The following is a 21816-nucleotide window of genomic DNA, read 5'->3' on the forward strand; positions in this document are numbered from 1 at the left end:
GCAGATACACTTTTCATAGATTTCATAGCACTATCATGTTGAATTCATATTCAGAAATTGTAACCATTTAACTGTCAATACTTTCCCTCTGCAAGCTACAAGCTCACACCTCACAGCACTTAGGAGTTGGAAAGTCAGCTCAAATGACATTATAACCTTCAGAATGTTCACTAACTACATTTTAATGATGATATATTCTGGGACATCCAGTGAACAAAAGACAGATAAGCAGATAAAGGTACAGTAGTTTATTCAGTGTGTGCATTTGTTAAATATATTAATATTGCAACAAACATGACTAGAATAACACTCACTTGCGCACGCGCACGCGCACACGCACACACACACACACACACACACACACACACACACACAGTTAAACACAAACCCACTGAAACAAACCCACACTGTACATACATACTCATTTCTTTTTTTTTCTTGTTTGAAGACCAGTCTGATATGCCAGTACTGGTTCTGGAATTCAATGCCATGCATGCCATGTCACAGCAAACATGAAAACACACCTGGCCGCCTAAAAGACATCTGAAGGAATAAAAAGGACAGGAGACGGCCTATTACGACTACACTGCTTGATAAACAGTTACATAAATAGTTAAATAGATCTTCTGTACGTCAGGGCCCGTCAGTGTCTTGTGATGGAATGCGTTTGAGCAGCGTTTCCTTTCATTCAAATGATTTCAGTGATGTCCATAAGAGATGGCGCTCATGCATGCTAGTAGCACTATCTTCCTGTATGTTGAAAAGCAAATCCACAGAGACAGTTTAACCACTTAAACCCTATGTACTTTGCCGACCGCAGTCCCCCAGGGCCATATACTCAGCCCCCTGTTTTGTCCAATCGACGCCGAATCAGTTGATCGCGTTTTGACAATAAAACAAGTCGCTGAAAAGCAACCTAAAAAATGCAAAGCAAAGTCATCTCACGCACAGAACTTCCGGAACTGCTTCTTGCTGCAGCTGCCTTTATACCTTTGAGCATGTTGAACCTCACTGTCTTGCTGAGGGATTAAGACAGTGACACTGCTCACGTGGTGAGCTTGTAGATCTGCTATCTTCGCAGAAAATTACATGCAGAAGCGGGACACTAGGGTTCAAGTGGTTAAGTTCTCAAACGTTTTAATTTTAAGGACCCCCAGTTTTGTACGAATTGGGTGCCAATAACTTTGGTTCCTAAATGTAGCTGGGGTCCCCCTGGAACCCCCTCAAGGACCCCTTTGGCGGTCCCCGGACCCCACTTTGAGAACCACCGGGTTAAGTAAGCATTTCTCAGCCCCACCCCCGTAAAAATCCCAAAACATCCCTAACATACAGACGTGGATATGGATGGATCTCATTGCAACTGATAACGGTTCAAATGTAGCTCGTTTACATTCAAGGGAAAAACTCATCTACAGAGTTGCAATTGGACGGAGTATGGAATGACGCACGGATGTTCTTTCACGCGTGCACTGCATGGAAGGAAGCATGTTGGCCGGTCGGTGGGTCAAATCATTTCTGCTCCCGCCTCCAGATGATGACCATGCCGGTGGAATCGGCCGACGCCAGCAGACTCTCGTCGCAGTTGAAGCTGACGTCCAGCACCGGACCCCCGTGGCCCTGTAGCTTGTTCACGATGGCCTTGGCGTTGCGCTCCACGTCAAAGAAGTACACGCACGCATCCTCACTGCCCGTCACTGTGGAGGAGAGAGGATGACGACAGGTTCAGGTACAGGTTTATTGTCACACATATCCATACAGGTACAGATACAATGAAATGGTTGTGCCAGGAGCACTCTCAGCCTTATTACACAAAGACATGGTCACAGTGACCGACAAGAGTGTGGACCCACATACCATGCAGGCCACACAAGACAAGTCCCAACAACGACAATACCATACAGTGTAACAGTGTACAGTTTAAAAAATGCGTACAGTGCCCATGTTTACCTACGTTTCACTTTCATCCCTTCGTTGAGCAACCTGACTGCCTGGGCAAAAAAACTATTACTGAAACGAGTGGTGTGCGATTTGATGCTCTGGTAACGTTTTTTTTTGGATGGGAGGAGTGAGAACAGGGAATGGGCGGGATGGCTGCTATCTTTCATGATGTTCTGAGTCTTTTTCTTGCAGCGTGTGGTATATATTGTATGGAGCTGTGGCAATTCTGTGCAGATAATTTTAGCTGCTCTCTTCACAATCCTCTGCAGCTGTTTACCGTCCTGGACAGTCAAGTTACCAAACCACACTGTGATGCAACCTGTCAGAACACTTTCACACTTTTCTCCCTGTATAGTAAGTGAATTAGAGCCACCAGATCCCATGGGAAAAGTGCTTGGATCCGTCAATTTTTGAATTCAGCGCACAAAAACACCTCTAGGTGCAAATGTTCACGCTTTCTGCCGGAAGTGAACACCTTTTTCACATATTTCTCTGCCATGCTGTGGAGAGCCCGGAGACCAAGTCTGACTGCATAACTTGGTGAACAACACCATCTAGTGGCCAACAGTGGACTCTCCTCGATATACTTCTTTGGCAAGGAAGGGTTATGTAAGCCGTCTCGTCATTCTTCTCGGATCTTAGTTGTTCTGTAGATATAATCATCTGTATGAATGATTTCCTATTGTCAAGACTACTTTCTGGCTGGATATTAAATACTGATACTCCGTATTATGCTCCGTTACGAGGTCGGTTTGGCGTTGGCGTGGAAGCAATGAAGTCTTACAGCCATGCTTGCTGATTTCATTTGTTAAGAAATGTAATGTGCTTACCGACACAGGCTCCCTGTCTGAAAGACATGAGGGGGCAGAAGATGCTGTGGACGTGCTGGGAACCATGCTGGATGGGATAACTTCTCTTCAGCTGTAAAGTTCCTTCATTGTCCACCACTCTGCAATGCAATCCAACACAAGAGCATAATCACAGAACAATCACTATATACTTCATTGTACAAAAACTAGCAGATCTACACTCTCACAACACGTTCGCGCTTGACCTTGTAGTTCATCTATTTCGCCTATTTTTCCGACATTTTGCCTATAATGACATGCCCAGAATTCTTCCACACGACACACTTTTTTCAGTTTATAATACATCATAATTGTTGGTCGTACGACAAAGGATAATTTAGCATTGAAGGTCAAACTGAAACCACATAATGATGGAATTGTGTTGAAACATCAGTTAACCACTCGAACCCTCTATACTTTGTTGTTATACAACAAATAGCAAACATACCCAAACTATAAGCTCAATGTAGATTGGCCATCTTCGCTATTTAAAAGATTATCTTTAAGGTTTTAGCCTATGATGACATGCCAAAGGGTTAAACAGTTAACACTAGGGTTAAAGTAGAACGTTCCCATTTAGAACGGCTCGCAGCGCGGCACCGAGCTCATAGATCTGAGCTCGTAGATCTGCTATTTTTGAAAAATCGTGATAATTGGAATTTTGACCCGATTCTATAAGTGTCTTTTGAATCCTTCTAAGACTTTTTGAAAAACCAATGTTTCTATGTCAGCAATCTGGCCAGCCATCGTCAAAGAAAAGGTCCTTTTCAGTTAAATGGAGCTAAGTTAGTCTGTTCTTGAGAGACTACCATGTCAGTGGTTCTCAAACCTTTTCATTTGAGGGACCCCCAAAATGATATTTATTTGGCCACGGACCCCCCATCTCAAAATATTTAGTTCCAGGGACCCCCCAGAAGCAAAATTTGAGTTAAAAACGTTGAAAATACATATATTCAAAGATTTGCACACATTTTAACGACTTTTTCCAAAAAATAGCAGATCTACAAGCTCGCAGCGCGGCACTCGGTGCCGCGCTGTGAGCTTGTATATCTGCTATTTTTCACTGGTTAAAGCATTCAATAATTCTAGGCCTAAATGGGTTAACTAACATCTTAACTGAAAAATACTAACATCTATTAGCAGTTTTGTGATAACTGCAGGCTGGGTGCACTGACCTGTACAGCAGCAGTTTGTTGACACAGGCGTTGACCAGCAGCGAGGGGTCCCTGGCCTCGCGGCTGATCCAGGATCGAGCAGAGATGCTGCAGATGGAGCTGCCTTCGCTCACCACCAGGCGCTTGGCTTTGGTCAGCTTCCCTGTGGAGGAGAAAGGAGCCGTCATCAACCTGGTGGTTCTCTCTCAACCAATGTCCACCATTCAACTCACAAACTAAAACAGTCCGGGCGTTTCGGGCAGTATGTTGATGGAATCGTGCACTTTTATGATAGAAGTTAGTTGCAGCAGTGCGTAACGCTCTGCCTTACATCTGGGCTCTCTCGGGCAGACTCGATGTAAGGGGCGGGCCATTTTTTGAATTTCTGTAGCAGGTGATTGGATGTGGCCGTTTCTATCACAGTCTGGGAGTGCCAACTCCAACCACTCATATTGGCCTGTCTGCATGACGTTGCACCCAGAATCCGCCTCCTGGGTTTCCACGTGGTCTGCAATCAGACTCTATTGGCTCAGAGCCGCTCAGAGCCCGCCCATAGCTGCCGCTGATTGGTCCGGCCCGGGACTTTACGAGTGTTATCAACTCTGGCCGAGCAAGCCCAAGATGGTAAAAGCAGAGCGTTATATACGCAATGCTGCCACCATCTGGCGAAAGTCAGGTTATGAAATATGGCACACAGTTAGAACTAAATTCCCCAAAAGAGTGAATCGAAGTGTTCCCCATGTGTCTCGAAAGCCTCGATTCAGCCCTGAATCTGATTCGGGGCTGAAACGATTAAATCATTCATCGTTTCAGTAGGGCTGACACAATGGTTACATAATCGTCTAATCGCTATTATTTGACATAATCGCAATTATTTTGTGTAAACGTCATAATCGTTTATATGTTGAAAAACGTGTGTTCAAACATAAAAAAAATTGTGGAACTAGCAGATCTACAAGCTCACAACGCGTCGCAATGTGACGCGTTGTGAGCTTGTAGATCGGCTATTTCCACTATCAATGTTCTTTTTCAAGTATGAAGTTGTCAAATATGTCAGTAATTTATTTGTATATGTGCAACTTCAAAGCCTACAAGCCAAACAGAAATGTAATTGTCAACGACAGAAACACAATTAAATCGTCAATCGCAATTATTTGAGTGACAATTAATCGTCATGCAAGATGTCATAATCGTGACAGCCCTACGTATGACATACAGGTTTTCATACGGCGACTGTACCTGTGGCCATGTCGAACAGGAAGGAGAAGATGCTTCCCCTGTCGTCGCCGGCCCAGAGGATCCTCCCCGGGGCGTCGAAGGACAGAGACAACACTCTGCCCGTCAGCTTGCTGGAGCCTCCCTTCACCTTCTTACCCGTGGAGATGTTCACCACCTGGAGGTGGTGCTTGCTGTTCCCCACCTGCACAACAGAGTGGAGGGACGTCCGCGTTAGGGACGGGACGCTAAGCGCTATCATCGCTTATCGTGATAAAAAACACTCACGATAATCGTATCGTGGAGATTCAACCCATTCAGAACGGGTACACATTATTGTGAATCTGTATCATTATTTTATGCTTAAACTATTGAAAAATAGCAGATATTTGAAAAATTGAGAAAATTAGAATTTTGACCCGATTCTAGTGTCTTTTGAATCCTTCTAAGACTTTTTGAAAAACCTGTTTCTATGTCAGCAATCTGGCTAGCCATCGTCAAAGAAAAGGTCCTTTTCACATAACTGGAGCTCAGTTAAGGGCCATTTATAGTTACGTATGGTTGATTTTGTGTACGTTTGGGGGTGAGAGAACGTACGGTAATTGTGTCGATATGCATAGTTCATGTACGGTCTCTGTGTTACATACGGTTATGTACATACTGTATCCACTAGATGGCACCCAAATGCATCTTCACAGGGAGCAAACGCTACATAGTACATAGCGCCTACATTGTTGAGAGGTTTATAGGCATCGGCGTTGTATTATGCTGTCTCTGGGTATAATATAAATAAGACTGGAGAATGGATGAGCGTGGACACGACGCGTCCCCTCAGTGCCGTCGCCTAGAACGCAATCTCAAGGGGGCGCCGCCGACAGTTACTGAGCCACCCAAACCGACCCAAAACCGACTAAAACACCCCAAAACCCGCAAAAAACACGTGCATGGGAGTGGAGAGAGCAGGCGCATTCTAGAGAGCTGGCAGAGAGCGCTGATTAGGCTGGCATGCGGGTCTGCGTCCTGGCCTGTTCACTCTTCAGCGTGTTGGTTACCAACTTTGTGATTTCTTTTTTTTTTTTTACTTCCTCCTACGAAATGGATACCAGAAAAAAAGACGAAACATTTCTCCCTCTACTGCCCCCACGGTTGACACAAGTTCGCCACGGGTAGTTCATGTGTACGTACGTTTTTATCGTTTTTTATCCGTCGGGTTGAGTGTTGTCCGTAAGGTTACGGAGAAAGACAATTACGTACGGACCTACGGACCAAACGGAGGAAAGTTCTCTCCCCCTCCGTTTCTTGTGTATTCCTGCGGTCCTTATGTACTACTATGCATGGTACTTTAGTCTGTTCTTGAGAGACTACTATGTCAGTGGTGCTCAAACCTCTTCATGTGAAGGACCCCCAAAATTATATGTATTTGGCCACGGACCCGCATCTCAAAATATCTAGTTTCAGGGACCACCCAGAAGCAAAATTTTAGTTACAAACGTTTGGTTAAAAAATACATATATTCAAAGATTTGCACACATTTTCACGACTTTTTCAAAAATAGCAGATCTACAAGCTCGCAGCGCGTGAGCTTGTATATCTGCTATTTTTCACTGGTTAAAGCGTTCAATAATTCTAGGCCTAAATGGGTTAATTTATCGCGATATCATCCTCCGTCATGCACTGGGATCAATTCACCTTTTATTTGCTGAGCTGCATATCCGGTACCACTTAAACCCTCTATAATTGGTAAAAGGTACTATAATATACAACTATACGTATTTGATACAGTCTTTTTTGCACTCTCTATCAAATTTGCGACGCGTTGTGAGCTTGTAGATCTGCTATTTTTTGGCAAATGTTCCGCCCCAGGATAATGGATTTTGAGTATCGCGATAATATCGCAAATTGCAATTTCTTTTGTCACAATAATCGTGATATGACATTTTCATATCGTCCCATCCCCAATCCGCATTAACAAAAAAATATCTTATCTTGGTGGGTCATAAGTGAAATACTAAACGAAAAAAAAAAAAAACAAGCCATGGATGATGAAAGGTTTTCGGTGGCAATGCAGCCTCATCACGATTGTTTTGACTAGGGCAGTGTTTCTCAACCTTTTTTCTGCATGGGCACACTTTTCATGTCCCAAGAATCCATGGGCACACCAACATAATACGGGGGTGTAAATATCGTCACTGTCGGGAAGAAACCTTGTATCTCCAAGTTTCAAATTTGTACGTTTCTTCGCAAAGTAAAGCCCTGCTTCATCATACAAGGCTATCTACCAGCACACAACGCCTCGCGGTGCTTGTAGATCTGCTGTTTTCACTAGTTTAAATCATTTTTAAAATGATAAATACAATACTGGCTTTCTTGCAGTTTCAAGGGGCAAACTTGACCCTTCTCAGGGGCACACCAAAGGTCCCCAGGCACAGTGGTTGAGAATCACTGGACTAGGGATTAGGGAATATATAGAAATATCTCTCCATAATAATACGTAGAGTATCTAATTAGATAAACCGAAGTTCCTTATTTGCAAAGTGAATTCAAACGTATTGCACACTAAACTGGCACTATTGCAGGCCTCCCACAGTAGGTTGTGTGTGAGCCAACAGACTGTTTTCCTGTGTGAGTGTGTGGCCATGCTGGGGGTGTGGAGATCACACTGCTGTGATATGAGATCATGATGAATCATCCACAAACAGTGCCACCTAAAGCACAAGGATCCAGTTCTCACTTTCACATTTTCTCTTTTTATATCACAATAGTAGCTCAACAGACATACAGTATCGGCCATTCTTTGACTTTTCTGATGACATTGGTATTTATGGAGCTGATGTGTCCCCCATTTAGGCCTGGAATTATTGAATGCTTTAACTATTGAAAAATAGCAGATTGCTGCGAGCTTGTAGATCTGCTATTTTATTTTTTTTATTTTTTGCAAGTAAAAGCGAACATTTGTAACTCAAATATTTGCTTCTGGGGGTCCTTGGTATGAAACATTTTGAGAACCACTGACAGAAACATATAAAAAAAAAAAGAAAGGATTTAGAAGACGCTTCTAGAATCAGGTCAAAATATTCAAAGATTTGCAAAAATGTCCACGATTTTTCAAAAGTAGCAGATCTACAAGCTCGTGAGCTTGTATATCTGCTATTGTTAATAATTAAAGCATAAATACATGCTTAGTACATTTTATAGATGATAAATACAAAACGGCTTTGGACATACAAGGTTTCCACCCGACAACAACGCTATAAATGTAAGGTGCTGGGAGTGAAAATTGTAGGGGTGCCTCGGATTAAAAAAAATATTTATGGGGTGCCCTGAGACAAAACAGTTTGTGAACCCCTGGTCTAGGACTCTCCGAAACCGTGAACGGCTGCGCAAACATTTACATTCGTCTGGATCTATACTTACTAGTATTATTCTAACTTACTCACCACAGTGAGGTTATTATTCATGGGCTGGAAGGTGCAGCACAGCAGCTCGCTGGACTCAGGGTCTCGGACCTCGCGGATGCAACGTCCGTCTTCGGTGTTCCAAATACGGAGCGTCCCGTCCAGCGACGTGGACACGATGACGTCGTTGCTGAGGGACCAGGCGAAGTCCGTGACGGGTCCTCCGTGGCCTTTCAGGATCACCTTCACGCTGGGCGGGGGCGGGGACAGGGTCATGATGGACAGGGTGCCGTCCAACGAGCAGCATGCGAGCAGGTGCTTGTCATCGTTGGCGAACTGCAACCGCGGAACTAAGCGAGACAAAAAGGAGAACACAACCAGGGGCGTCACAAGGGGGGGATTGGGGGAATTTAAGTGGGACTGAGTTACTAGGGCCCAAGGTGGAGGGGGCCTTCATTATTTTATACTTACGCTATTGAGAAATAGCAGATATACAAGCTCACAGCTTGTGGATCTGCTATTTTTGAAAAAGTTGGGAAAATGTGTGCAAATCTTTGAAATAATGATTTTTTAAAGCAAGCGTTTGAAACTCAAATTTTGCTTCTGGGTGGTCCCTGGAACTAAATATGTTGAGATGGGGGTCCGTGTCCGAATACACATCATTTTGGGGGTCCTTCACATGAAAAGGTTTGAGCACCACTGACATAGTAGTCTCTCAAGAACAGACTGACTGAGCTCCAGTTAAGTGAAAAGGAGCTTTTCTTTGACGATGGCTGGCCAGATTGCTGACATAGAAACAACAGAAGGATTCAAAAGATTCAAAATTTTCACGATTTTTCAAAAATAGCAGATCTACAAGCTCGCAGCGCAGCACTGGGTGCCACGCTGCGAGCTTGTAGATCTGCTATTTTTCAATAGTTAAAGCACAAAATAACGATACACAATAATGTGTACCCGTTCTGAATGGGTTACGTTTTGGGTCTGAGAGGCAGAATGGCATTATTTGCAGAATAAATAATGGACCTTTATAAGAAAAGGGTTGAAAACCACTGTTATAGACATTTGGCCTCCTACAGAGAGAAATGCTGTAAAACGTCAGCTTACCGGCAGAGTCCACATGCTGGTCAAAGATGTGGTGCATGCCAGCAAAAGCATAATTCTCGCTCAGGGTTGTGTCCCCAGCCATGGCACGGCTGGCCTCTGCCACCGAGGTGGGCACCAGGCTGCCCGGAGGCCTGCACAACACACACACGGAACAGCAGCAGCATATAATCAGTACTAGGGCTGTCACAATTATTACATAATCGTTTAAACCCAATTATTTGAGGTAATTGCAATTATTTTGCATGATCGTCATAATAGCTTACATGTTGAGAAAAATTAAAATAGTTACAAACACTTTCAAAAAGTAGTGGAAATAGCAGATCTACAAGCTCACAACGCGTTCCACTATCAATGTTCTTTTTTCAAGTATAACATTGTCAAATATGTCAGTAATTTCTTTGTATATTCAAGTTATGTGTCATGATTGCCATGTGCAACTTCAAAGCCTAAAAGCCAAACAGAAATGTAATTGTCAACGACAAATACACAATTAAATCGTTAATCGCAATTATTTGATTCACAATTAATCGTCACGTAAAATGTCATAATAGTGACAGCCCTAATCAGTACGATATGGCTTATGACCTGCTGAAAACTGCTCAAAGCATGAATACATCTAACTGACTTACTGAATGCAATTCCTCAAAGACAGAGGAGATTGTCTGGAAGCGTATCATTATCGTGGGCCGGGCCAACGTACCTCTCATCGTAGACGGCTCTGTTCATCTGGGCCTGAAGCTGGTAAGAACCTCGACTGACAGACCGGCGGTGACCACGGGCGCCCTGGGCACGAGGGTCCTCCTCGAAGTCCTGTCCAGAAAGAATAAAGAACCTCATGGAATGAGCTTTAACCCCTCTGAACCTGGCGTCCCTGGTTTGGGCATGTCATTATAGGCGAAAACCTCCTAAAATGTTTTGAGAATAGTTTGTTGATCTGCCATTTCCAAAAACATAATGAATCCGTTTTAGACTAATATCAAAAGAGTACATTTGTATGCCGTATTTTCCAAAGTCTTGGGGGGAAGAAAAAACAAAATTGGTATTTATTATTATTTTTAATCTGCAATGACATGCCCAAAATAGGGTGTAAGTGGTTATGTGAATGAAGAGGGAACCAACAGTGACATATCGTCGTTGTCGGGTGAAAACCGTGTATGAACAAAACCGTTTGTTTTGCGTTTATCATTTTAAAAATGTTTTAAACTAGTGAAAACAGCCGACCTACAAGCACACAACGCCTCGCACCGCGGGGCGTTGTGTGCGTTGCGTTTTCACTACTTTTGTACTTTTGAATGATGAAGCAGGGCTTTACTTCGCGAAAGAACGTACACATTTGAAACTTGGAGATACAGTACAAGGTTTCCATCTGACAACGACGATATTATGCACACTTCACAGTGGTGAAAGTACTCTTACAATCTCTTAAGTAAAAGAAGCAATGCCACAACAATAAAAAATACTTTGTTACAAGTTAAAGACCAGTAGTCAAAATTACCGTAAAAGTACTCATTATGAATGGCCCATTTCACAATTTCTTTGACGATTTGTCATTGTCAGAATGTCAAACCTTTTCAAAAATAGCAAGCGTGTGAGCTTTGGGTCATATATTTCCAAACAGACAAAAGTATAACTTTTTTTTTTATAATAATAGAAATTGACAAAATAACTGAAATGGAGTAAAAAGTACAATATTTTCCTCTGAGATGTAGTGGAACAGAAGTATAAAGTACTGAAAAGTGGCCATATTTAAGTAAATTAAAAGCACCTCAAAACTGTACTTAAGTATTAGTACTTGAGTAAATGTACTTAAGTTACTTTCCACCACTGAGAGTGCACCACCATGCACTGTGGAGTAGGGATGGGACGATATGAAAATTTCATACCGATTACTGTGACAAAAAAAAAATCGTGATTTACGATATTATCGCGATAATCAAAATCCATTGTCCTGGGGTGGAACATTTGGCAAGAAATAGCATATCTACAAGCTCACAAGCTTGTGAGCTTGTAGATCGGCAATTTTTTTTAAAAGACATTTCATAGTGTGAAAAAAAGACCGTATCGAATACATACTGTATATTATAAGTATGTTTTACCAATTATATAGATTATAGAGGGTTTAAGTGGTACCGGATATGCAGCTCGGCAAATAAAAGGTGAATTGATCCCAGTGCATGACAGAGCACAATATCACGCTAAATTAAATCTCCACGATACGATTATCGTGAGTGTTTTTTATCGCGATAAACGATAACATTGCGTATCGTCCCAAACCTACTGTGGCGTTGACAACCATGCTTCCCTAAACATGAACAATGCCTCAGGCTCTTTCAACCAAGCTGCTCAGATTCATGTGTGCAAAACCAGCCTGTGTGACTCGCACAGTGACAGCAAGTGGACATCCAAGTCCAGTTTGTGCTTCTTATGTCTCAATTAGGCCGTCTAGTCATTGTGCTTTGTCAAACACAAATTGAATCGATATAATGTGATTATATTTGCATTTCTACATTCAGTGCTGACATTAGTTCCCGGTCTTTTAAGCCCAGTTCTGACAGGACAGGTTTTACCCGAGGAGGTGCGTTAACTGTTACGTTGTTACTTCGGTAATTCCAGCAGAGCATGCCGACGGGATAATAATCTAATTGCCAGAGGAATTACGGGAAATGTCCACATTTTTCACAAAGCAATGTTGGCGAGTGCTGATGTGCTGATCTGATGATGACATAATCTCTATACTTTAATGTGGCCACTGTCATATAACCATTAACTAAAAACATAGCCATTATGACTGATATTTTGGGGGGGATGCTGAAAGCTTAAAAAAGAAACCGCAAAACTCCCAATGAACAGTTAATCGAACTAATCGATTGAATTGTGTGTAATACATAATCAATTGTAATTAAAAATTGTAGATGACTGAGATGTCTATTCACACAGTACTGTATTAGTATTACCAGAGAGGTCCTCAGAGATTCCCCCAAAATAAACTAGGTAATTCAATCAGGAATTCTCACTTTCCAATCCAATAAGGATTATAGTCGGAGGCCTTAGGGAGATAGAATGGTCATTTCGTGCTAATCAGTCTAAAAGCGGCAAATTTTGCACAGATGTAGCCCAGGGCATGCTCTAATGATTTAGCTAGGGTGCCTGAGTCGGCGACCTTCGGGGTCGCCACAGTGGCCAAATCAAGTTGGGCTCCCATCGACTTTCAATAGAGGAAAATACCCCCATTTTCTGGGTATTTAAGTAGGATGTGAGGGGTCTAACTAGGGGTTTATCATGATGCTGAATCCAATGCAAGCATTTGTTTTGCACAAAAAACATTCCTTGGGCTAGAAATGGCCCCAGAAAACGATGGTTTAGTGATGAAAAGTGATGAGTTATCACTTTTCAGAGTTTTGTGGGTGTTTCTGGAGCTGTGGCGACCCCGAAGGTCGCCGACTCGGGCGCCCTAGCTAAATCATTAGAGCATGCCCTGGGCTACATCTGTGCAAAATTTGGCACTTTTAGACTGATTAGCACGAAAAAACCCTAAGGCCTCCGACTATTATTGACATGGCACTGGCAGACAGGTTGAAACACTGAAGTAACAGGTCATAAATGAAATTAGGGCTGGCCAATAATATTGCTATACAATATCAATATAAAAATATCTTGATATCAGACTAGATATCATCTGGGATTTTGGACAACAAAATATCAGGGCAAGGCATAAGTTCTGTCTTTTCCTGGTTTTATTCACTTAAGCCCTACAGTATTTTATACAATATATATTTTTTTCTTTCAAAAATAGCTGATCGACAAGCTCACTACACGTCATAACGCGACGCATGGTGAGCTTGTATATCTGCCAGCTGATTGGTAGGCATTTTGGAAAATAAATTGAAGAATACAAAAACACTCACCCCAAAACACGCTCACAGAGGGTCAAATCCGTCAACCTCAGAACGGTCACCACCAGGTATTCCTAAACGTAACCTAAGTAAAACAATGCCTAAATCTAATCTTATTCCTAAACCTAACCTCAGTAAAACTATGCCTCACCCTAAACGTATTCCTAACCTTAACCTCAGTAAAACAAATACAAGAATATAAGGGCCGCTTGGGGCGAGTGTGTTTTGGGGGCGAGCCTTCCGGTTAACCAAATTGAAATATTGCCATTTTCCTCAAAATGTGATTGAGTTATTTGTGTAAAAATATTGCGATGTTTAATTTTGTCTGTGTAGCAGGGACGTGCTGGCCATTGGGAAAAGCGGGACAACTCCCGAACGGCCGGCTCATTCCCGGCCGGTCATTAGGAAAAAAATAAAAATTAAATGTTGGCCTTCGTTCCATTTTGGGGGCTGGGCGGCCAACAAAGTAAATCGTCACTGTCGGGCAGAAACCTTGTATCTCCAAGTTTCAAATTTGTACATTTTTCCCCAAAGCAAAGCCCTGCTTCATCATACAAGGCCGTCGCACAAAAGTAGTGAAAACAGCAGATCTACAAGCACACAACGCCTCGCGGTGCAAGGCATTGTGTGCTTGTAGATCGGCTGTTTTCACTGGTTTAAATCATTTTTAAAATGATAAATACAAAACAAATGGTGCGAGGCATTGTGTACTTGTAGATCGGCTGTTTTCACTAGTTTAAATCATTTTTAAAATGATAAATACAAAACAAATGGTTTTGGACATACAAGGTTTCCACCCAACAACAATGAAATATAACTCATGTACTGTAATTGGCCCACTGGCTTGTCATTTGTCATGATCTGAAATGGCAAATCTTTGAGTAGCAGCAGCGCTATAGAGAGAGATCTCTCTCTATGGCGCGCAATGAGGGCCTCTACAACTCTTTTTCCCGGGCTGAATCAGGGGCCCAGCATGTCCCTGCTGTGTAGCCCAGCCCTAATAAACAGTCACTGGTCCTCCTCCTCAGGTTAGATCTAATCAGGTCAGAACGGAGGGGGGGGGGGGGTTTTAATTTTTTATCTCTCTCCCTCGTCTCCCTGGGGGGTCTGACCTCCATGCGGTCCAGTGTGGTTCGGGAGCTGCGCACACTGCTGGCCCTGAAGCTGCTCTGTTCGGACAGCGGGCCGTAGCGCAGGGCCAGCAGCTGGCTGCGCAGCCTCAGGTACTGCCTGCGCAGACCCGGCTCAAAGCCACACTTGGCGTTCTCTCTGAGCAGCTGGCTGCGCCGCCGGATGTATTGCGTGCGGAACTGTGGGAACGTAGGCGTGCGGTAAGCATTGTACCTGCAGAGGGATGGGAGGGAGGAGAGGGGAGAGGGAGGAAAGTCACGAGTGCACAAACCATAAATCACGACTGATCTATAAACAATTAACAGGGTTCCCACACATTTTTACCAATTCATTTCCAAAACTTTGCCAGAATATTTAACCCAATTTCCAGGACTATGTAACAATAATTCAGCTCAATAACGAGTCGGTTACTCCTATGCGCAACAGGTAGTGTATGCCAGTGGTTCTCAACCTTTTCAGTCAGTGGCCCCCTGAAATATTCATATTTTAACTGGGGACCCGGCACCCTGACGAGCACTAAGAGTTGAGGAATTTTGTATAACATGGTTCTATTGTGAAAATAGCTGATCTACATGCTCACAAGCGAGGCGTTGTGACTTGTGAGCATGTAGATCGGCTATTTTCACAATTTCTGCCTCTAATATTTGACAATTTGGCCCATGTTTAATTTGTCATTTCAGAGGTATTAACAAAATCAATAACCAAAGACAACGCAAAGCTATTTTATTCCAGGACCTTCCAGGACCCTTGATAAATTCCAAAACTTTTCCCAGTACTGGAAAAATATTTTTCCAATTCCAAAACATTTCCAGGAATCTCAAGACCGTGGGAACCCTGGCTATAAACAATTACAGTCAACAGGGAAACTTCAACCCTGCCGCCTGACTGCGCCTTACCTTGCGTCCACTGCCAACACCTGCTGCCAAACGGCAGCCATTCCTCAAGCACTGTGGGATAGACAGGAAGCCACTGCCAGGGGCAGATCCCTGTCAACAAACACAGAGCTGTCACAACCGAGGAGCATGATGTTATAATATGGGTGGGCGATATGGAAAAATACAAAATCACGATATTTTCCCAAGCTGTATCACGATACACGATTTTATCACAATTCTTTTCATGTCGGTTTTTATGGTTATTTTTCAAGTTACTTGACAAAAACTAGACTATCTGGGTTCCTTTTGGGAAGTCTAAATTGAACTTTACAAGTATGTAACTCTGACAGTATACAAATGAAACCAAATGGACCCGTTCATTTGTATACTGTCAGAGTTAGGTGGAGACCTTGACATTTTAAAGTTTGATAACTGATGATTTTGACCAAAATGCAGGTTTAAATTGAATTCTGCAATGAATCTCTGTATTAACGATTAAACAGGATCTTTTACAAGGCTCCCTCCATTGTATCACGATATACGATACCTCTGAAAAAGGCATATCGTGGAGACATTGTATCGTCTCAACGATATTTATCACCATATCGCCCACCCCTAATTCACGTGACCGGGATGATTTACCAAGCTACTTTCAATCGCTCCTTTGTGAAGTCCCGTGATGTGTTGTAAATAATACCACAGTATACAGACTAGGCTAGGTCTTGCCTCTGCTGTGTCCCATGTTCATGATAACAGTGAGATAACTGTATTATCACTGTGTGTCATCATTATGATCTGGTTTTCATCTCTGACTCACAGTTTTTTCCAATTTCCTAGTGGGTCTAAATAAATATATAACTCATTCTCTCTCAATGTAAATTGAGTTCACCTGAATTTAAATAATTCATGTCAAGTTCTACAGTATTGTTATAACACAAGATATTAAGCTATAACAAGACATTCACAAGACATCATGAATCAACATACAACAAGATATAACATGTTACACCATGCATTTATAACAGAGATATAGGCTCTAAATCAGTGGTTTTCAACCAGTGGTCCTTGAGGGGGTTCCAGGTGGTCCCCAGCTAAATGATGAAGAGTTGGTCACCCTTATAGATCTTTAACTCTTCTTGAGAGCGTAAAATGAAACCAAATGGACCGTTTGGTTTCATTTTACGCTCTCAAGAGTTAAATTATTCATCTTACATCTTACTTAATTCATAAGAAGTCTACACAAACAAGAGCATGTATAGAAGCAATGTTATTTGTATTGACCCGTTATCAGTCCTATGGTACCAACATCAATACAGCATTGGAAACCTCCGTGAAGTTGGCAGAACTTGGCAACCCATATGATGAAAACATAATATATAAAAATGGTGTCATTCTTTAGTGCTGGATTTGTGCTGAATTGTGCCGTAAATTTTGTGCTGCTATCATTTTTGAGATATTTCAAGTTATAGTTTTGCTGAGCCTTGCACCCCCAATTTTTTGGCTCCAAATCTGGGAAAAGGGTCTCATTCTTTAGTGCTGGATGTGCTCTAATTTGTGCCGTTGAAATCATCAATTGTGTTTATATATATATATATATATATTTATATATATAAATATTTATATGGTTATGAATTAGCAGATTTATCAGCATTACAGTGGTGTGGCCTACAGAGGGCGATGGAGAGCACAACATAGGAGCAGAACACAGGGGCAGAACAGTGGTGTTATGTAGAAACTAAAAAGTGATACCAGCACAAATTATTACATTTACAGCACAATTCAGCACTAAAGATTAAAGAATGACACCATTTTTATATATGTTTTCATCATATGGGATGCCAACTTCACAGAGGTAGCATGGAATTGTGGACAAAATCATAAACGACAACATATTTTAACTTTTGGGTCTGAGAGGCTGAATCTCATCAAATGGTGGTCCGTGGCTCAAAAAGAATGGACCTTGATATGAACAGGGTGAATATAACAAGCATTCAACCATGGAGCAGGAAGGAAGGCCAGCGGGCAGCTAACACAACTAGCCACACTATTATTAGCCTACTCCTCCTTATGCGTAAAAAAAAAAGACCACATTTCTCAACATTCGTTTCATTTGTTATGTCGACACGCTGGTGCAGAACGAACGTGGCTCAGAAGGAACGGTGACAGCAGAAATGAAGCATTAAATGAGACACTCACCTTGCTTTAGCTTTTCTCCATCGTTTTGATGTTTATTCTGACAGGTCACGTGACACGGGCAGGAAGTAAAGCGAGCGACCTAGAGATGGGATTTATGGTTCTTTGAAGTGAGCCGGATCTCTGGGATCCGTTCCTTTCAAAGAGCCGTTCAAAAGACTGGCTCATTTTAGTTACTTAGTAGATTTTGATTATGAATTTAAGATCACAAATTAGGCTACTTAAAGGCCCATTCCCACTGGGCCAGATAATAAAATATATTTCTCCAGATATCTTTCCATTCAAGTGGATGGTAGATACAGATAAAAAAAGAATCTGTCACAGATAAAACAAATATCTGTGGCAGATATTATTTTTTATCTGTATCTACCATCCACTCGAAAAAAATATCTGGAAAAAGAGTTTTTTTAACCGATCAAAGACCCGTTCAAAAGACTCGATTCGTTCGCGAACGTCCCACCTCTAGGGTGACCCGTTCTTCTCCGCTGCGCTGATGTGTAAATCATGGGGATTGACATAGTACAGTGCGAATTACGATCCTTATACTTTATAGCTCAGTAAAAAAAAAAAAAAAAAAAAAACGTTTCCATGACCGTTTTTGAATATTATTATTAATATTATGATTCTCCACCCATTGAAAACAAATAAGTTACACATTAATAACCCGGGTTTTTCATAGGCAATATCTTTTTTCTTCCCATTACTTTTCTGTTAAGTTACCTTTGCAAAGCAATACACGTTTATAAATAATTGACTAATGTAAGAGCATTACCCTTTAGGCCTACATATGAATTGGGATGGTATGTTTCAGCAAACCATACCATCACCTACAGTTACCACCACAGACCACAGTAAAAAAAATTAAAAAAAAATAAAACTCACTGTTAATAATTTTACTTAATCAATTAATTAATGACAAAAATCTGATTATTTTATACTTTTTGTATATCAAGCTTTTGGTCATAGGCCTTCTTCAGGCATCAATAATTATTGGCAAAATGTGAAATTGGGTTAAAGTGGGTTAAACAGATTGGGATGCTGATTGATTGAATACTTTATTAGCAGTTTGCCAAAAAATCACAGGAAAGGAGAGTTCCATACACGGTCCTTTTAAACCCAAGAAAGCCATATGGCTTGTTTCTTTAAAACATTGCTATATTGACTAATTCTGCTGGGGACCCCCTGGAACCCCTTCGAGGGCCCCCGAGGGGGTCCCCGGGCCCCACTTTGAGAACCACTGCATGAGTAAAGTCAGTCATATTAACACTCTCAGGAGGATCAATGAATAACCTGCATGAGAATGCTTTCTTGTGTTGTGTGGATGAACAATGGACAATGCTGCGTTCTAGTGGCTCCTACAATGGGGTGGGGGATTATAAAGGCCAGGTGGTTTCGCGTGGCTCAGCAGCCCAGCAGGCTGCAGCTGACGGGGCTCTTTTCTTTTCGGTGACGCTCTTTCCCGAAGGGGCCCTGGTGACACGTCCATTCACAACCCAGGGCCATAAATGTGCGCGTTGAACACCACATTAAGCACTGCATTTTCAGAAGGAGCACTGACTTTGGAGCACAGCCAAAATGCCAGGAACAAAAGGTAAAAAAAAGAATACATAAAAATAAATGATGTTAAATTTTGGGTGCCTATGGCTATATAGGGCCCATTGGAATTGTTTTCTTAAGCGTCTTAAAGGGGAAGACCACCCATTTTCAATATTGAAATATGTCATTAATATACCTTAGAGGAGTTGTGTGGAAATAGGAAAAAAGCCCCCCCCCCCTTCTGTGTTGCCTAGAACTGGAGTATTGATTTTGGGGTTTGTATTGTGTGATGTCATCAAGCTGTACTTTACAATACAAACCCCCAAATCAATACTCCAGTTCTAGGCAACACAGAAGGGGGGGGAACTTTTTTTCTATTTCCACACAACTCCTAGGTAGACTATATTAATGACACAGTTCAATATTGAAAATGGGTGGTCTTCCCCTTTAAGTTAAGACTTTCATCTATATATATATAGATATTTTTCATAGATAACCTCAAGGAAGCGATTTTCTTCAATGAGGCAATTTCATTTGACCAAAGAAATGCATCCACGTCAGATGCATTTTGTCTTAAAAAGTAAGCTTGACCCGATACATCTGAATTCTTCCACAATCCACAGGTAATAAATCGGACAAGAAGTCAGCTACCAAGGTACGAAAATTGGTTTCTCCACCATGCCAAAGCCATACATAATATGGTTTCTCTCAACCTGTGAATAATAGGCTTAAAGTAATAACAATTATTTACATTCTACTTCCTCAGCAACCTCAGAGTCCTAAGGAGAGCAGAGAGCAGCCGAAGAAAGCTGATCAGAAAGGAGATGACAACAAAAAGCAAGGAGGTAAGCACCAATAGGCACAAGAAATCGGTATCATCAGTGAATTCTGATCAAAAACCCATAAATCACCAAAAGATATCGTCGTTGTCGGGTGGAAACCTTGTATGTCCAAAACCGTTTGTTTTGTATTTATCATTTTAAAAGTGATTTAAACGAAACTCTGAGATACAAGGTTTCTGCCCGACAGTGACGACATATTGATGCGTGTATCTCTGCAAGGAGAATCACACAGAAAAAGAGTTGCCGCGATTTGCTGTGTGTCCTCATCATGTGAAGCTATCTGTGCGCGTGTGTTTCCGTCCCCTCGCAGGACAGCCGAAGGGAGAGAAGCAATAACTTCCAGGCATTCGTGAAGATGGCTTTGGAGACGCTGCTGGGTTCCTGCCGGCGCAACAAGCATGGGGGGCCGCGAGGCAGGCAGGGCTGAGTGCAAACTACTCCTCTCCCCCAGCTCCCCCACACACCTCCCCATGGGACTGTGGAGAGATTTATACTCCGTAGTATGACGGTGTTGCTTACCTAAAACACTGGTTCTCAACCGTTTTCTTTTTTTATATATATTTATTTCAAGGACCCCTCCAAATTTGGTTCCTATCTATCAATAATTTCGCCGGGGACCCCACTTTGAGACCCACCGGCCTAAATGAACTGGTCTACAAGCTATACGGCTTGTAGAGCTGTTCTTTTTTGCAAGCGACACCCTCGGGCGATGGACTATAAAGAAACATCTGCTACCCTCTCACACAGAGGCAGAGAGAGAACCTGTTCTGCATCCACTCCCCCTTTCCCTTTCCCTTCTCCCCCTCTCCCCTCTGCTAGGCTTGTCGGATGCCCCGCAACGGATGCGGGGTCAAACAAACGAGGCCAAACAAACTGAACACTGTCACTTCTCAGCCTATTCACCCCTTTTCAACCCTTTTCTCAACCCTGACTGTCAAACAGTTCATTCTTGTTGTAAATAAATAATAATTGCAATTGAAATAAACAAGTATTTATTACAGCAGTCCAGAATGTGTATGATCTGTGTTCTCACCTGATATCGGACTGATGGTTTTACCACCGTAAATGAAATGAAGACGTCAATTCAGGTTTCATGAAAAATTTATAAAAAAGGGATCACTCTCAATAGCTACACATTTACAGGAAGCTTGATGAAATCATTTCAAATGGGTACAGTAATCTTGACGACTACATTTCATGAATTCTAAGATCAACGCTACATGTTCTAGATGTAGCACAAGTACAAAAACAAAACATACATCACAAGGTGTATTCAGTGTCTTTTAGCTTGTGTAAATTTTCTCATAAAGTATAAGCGAATTACATAAAAGTATAATTATTCAAAGCAATATCAGTATAATCGTCAAAACACATTGCTGAATATGTCAGGTTTCAAAATTCAATGGAACGGAATCTTGAATTTGCCATCTGAAATTGGAAGTTTGGCTTACAGTACATATGTTTACTCTGTAGCAATGTATGAAATACTCTGATTATAAACTTTTATTTGTAATATTAAAATGTGTTTTAGTATTTCAAAAGCTCACATAACATCTCTAAACAAAATATCTTTTTAGGATGACCGAAGAACATACCCCCACCCCTCCTGAAGTAAAATACCATCATTATCATTAAAAGTGATTTATAAATAGTTGCCCGTTTACATTAATTGCTTAGAATTCACATAGAGAA

The 21816-nt window shown here is 41.9% G+C and overlaps 1 protein-coding gene across 2 annotated transcripts; it reads right to left on the reverse strand.

Annotated features, from left to right (window-relative positions):
- Positions 1–292: 292 nt before the first annotated feature.
- wdr13 (WD repeat domain 13) lies at positions 293–17791 on the reverse strand. 2 transcript variants are annotated; one of them, XM_080733351.1, is made up of 10 exons: positions 17750–17791; positions 15575–15664; positions 14660–14891; positions 10355–10464; positions 9655–9785; positions 8593–8900; positions 5180–5360; positions 3962–4103; positions 2769–2887; positions 293–1694 (listed from the first exon to the last, which is right to left on the reverse strand). In XM_080733351.1, exons 2-10 carry the CDS (start codon positions 15613–15615, stop codon positions 1510–1512), a joined length of 1449 nt encoding a protein of 482 aa, XP_080589477.1. In that variant the 5' UTR covers positions 15616–15664; positions 17750–17791; the 3' UTR covers positions 293–1509. The 2 variants fall into 2 exon arrangements, with proteins under 2 accessions (XP_080589477.1, XP_080589478.1); XM_080733352.1 differs by having other exon boundaries at positions 15575–15682; positions 17750–17779.
- Between the last annotated feature and the right edge of the window lie 4025 nt (positions 17792–21816).

Source organism: Nannobrachium achirus (genome assembly GCF_963921795.1).
Source record: "Nannobrachium achirus genome assembly, chromosome: 9".
In the NCBI taxonomy this organism is placed as follows: Eukaryota; Metazoa; Chordata; class Actinopteri; order Myctophiformes; family Myctophidae; genus Nannobrachium; species Nannobrachium achirus.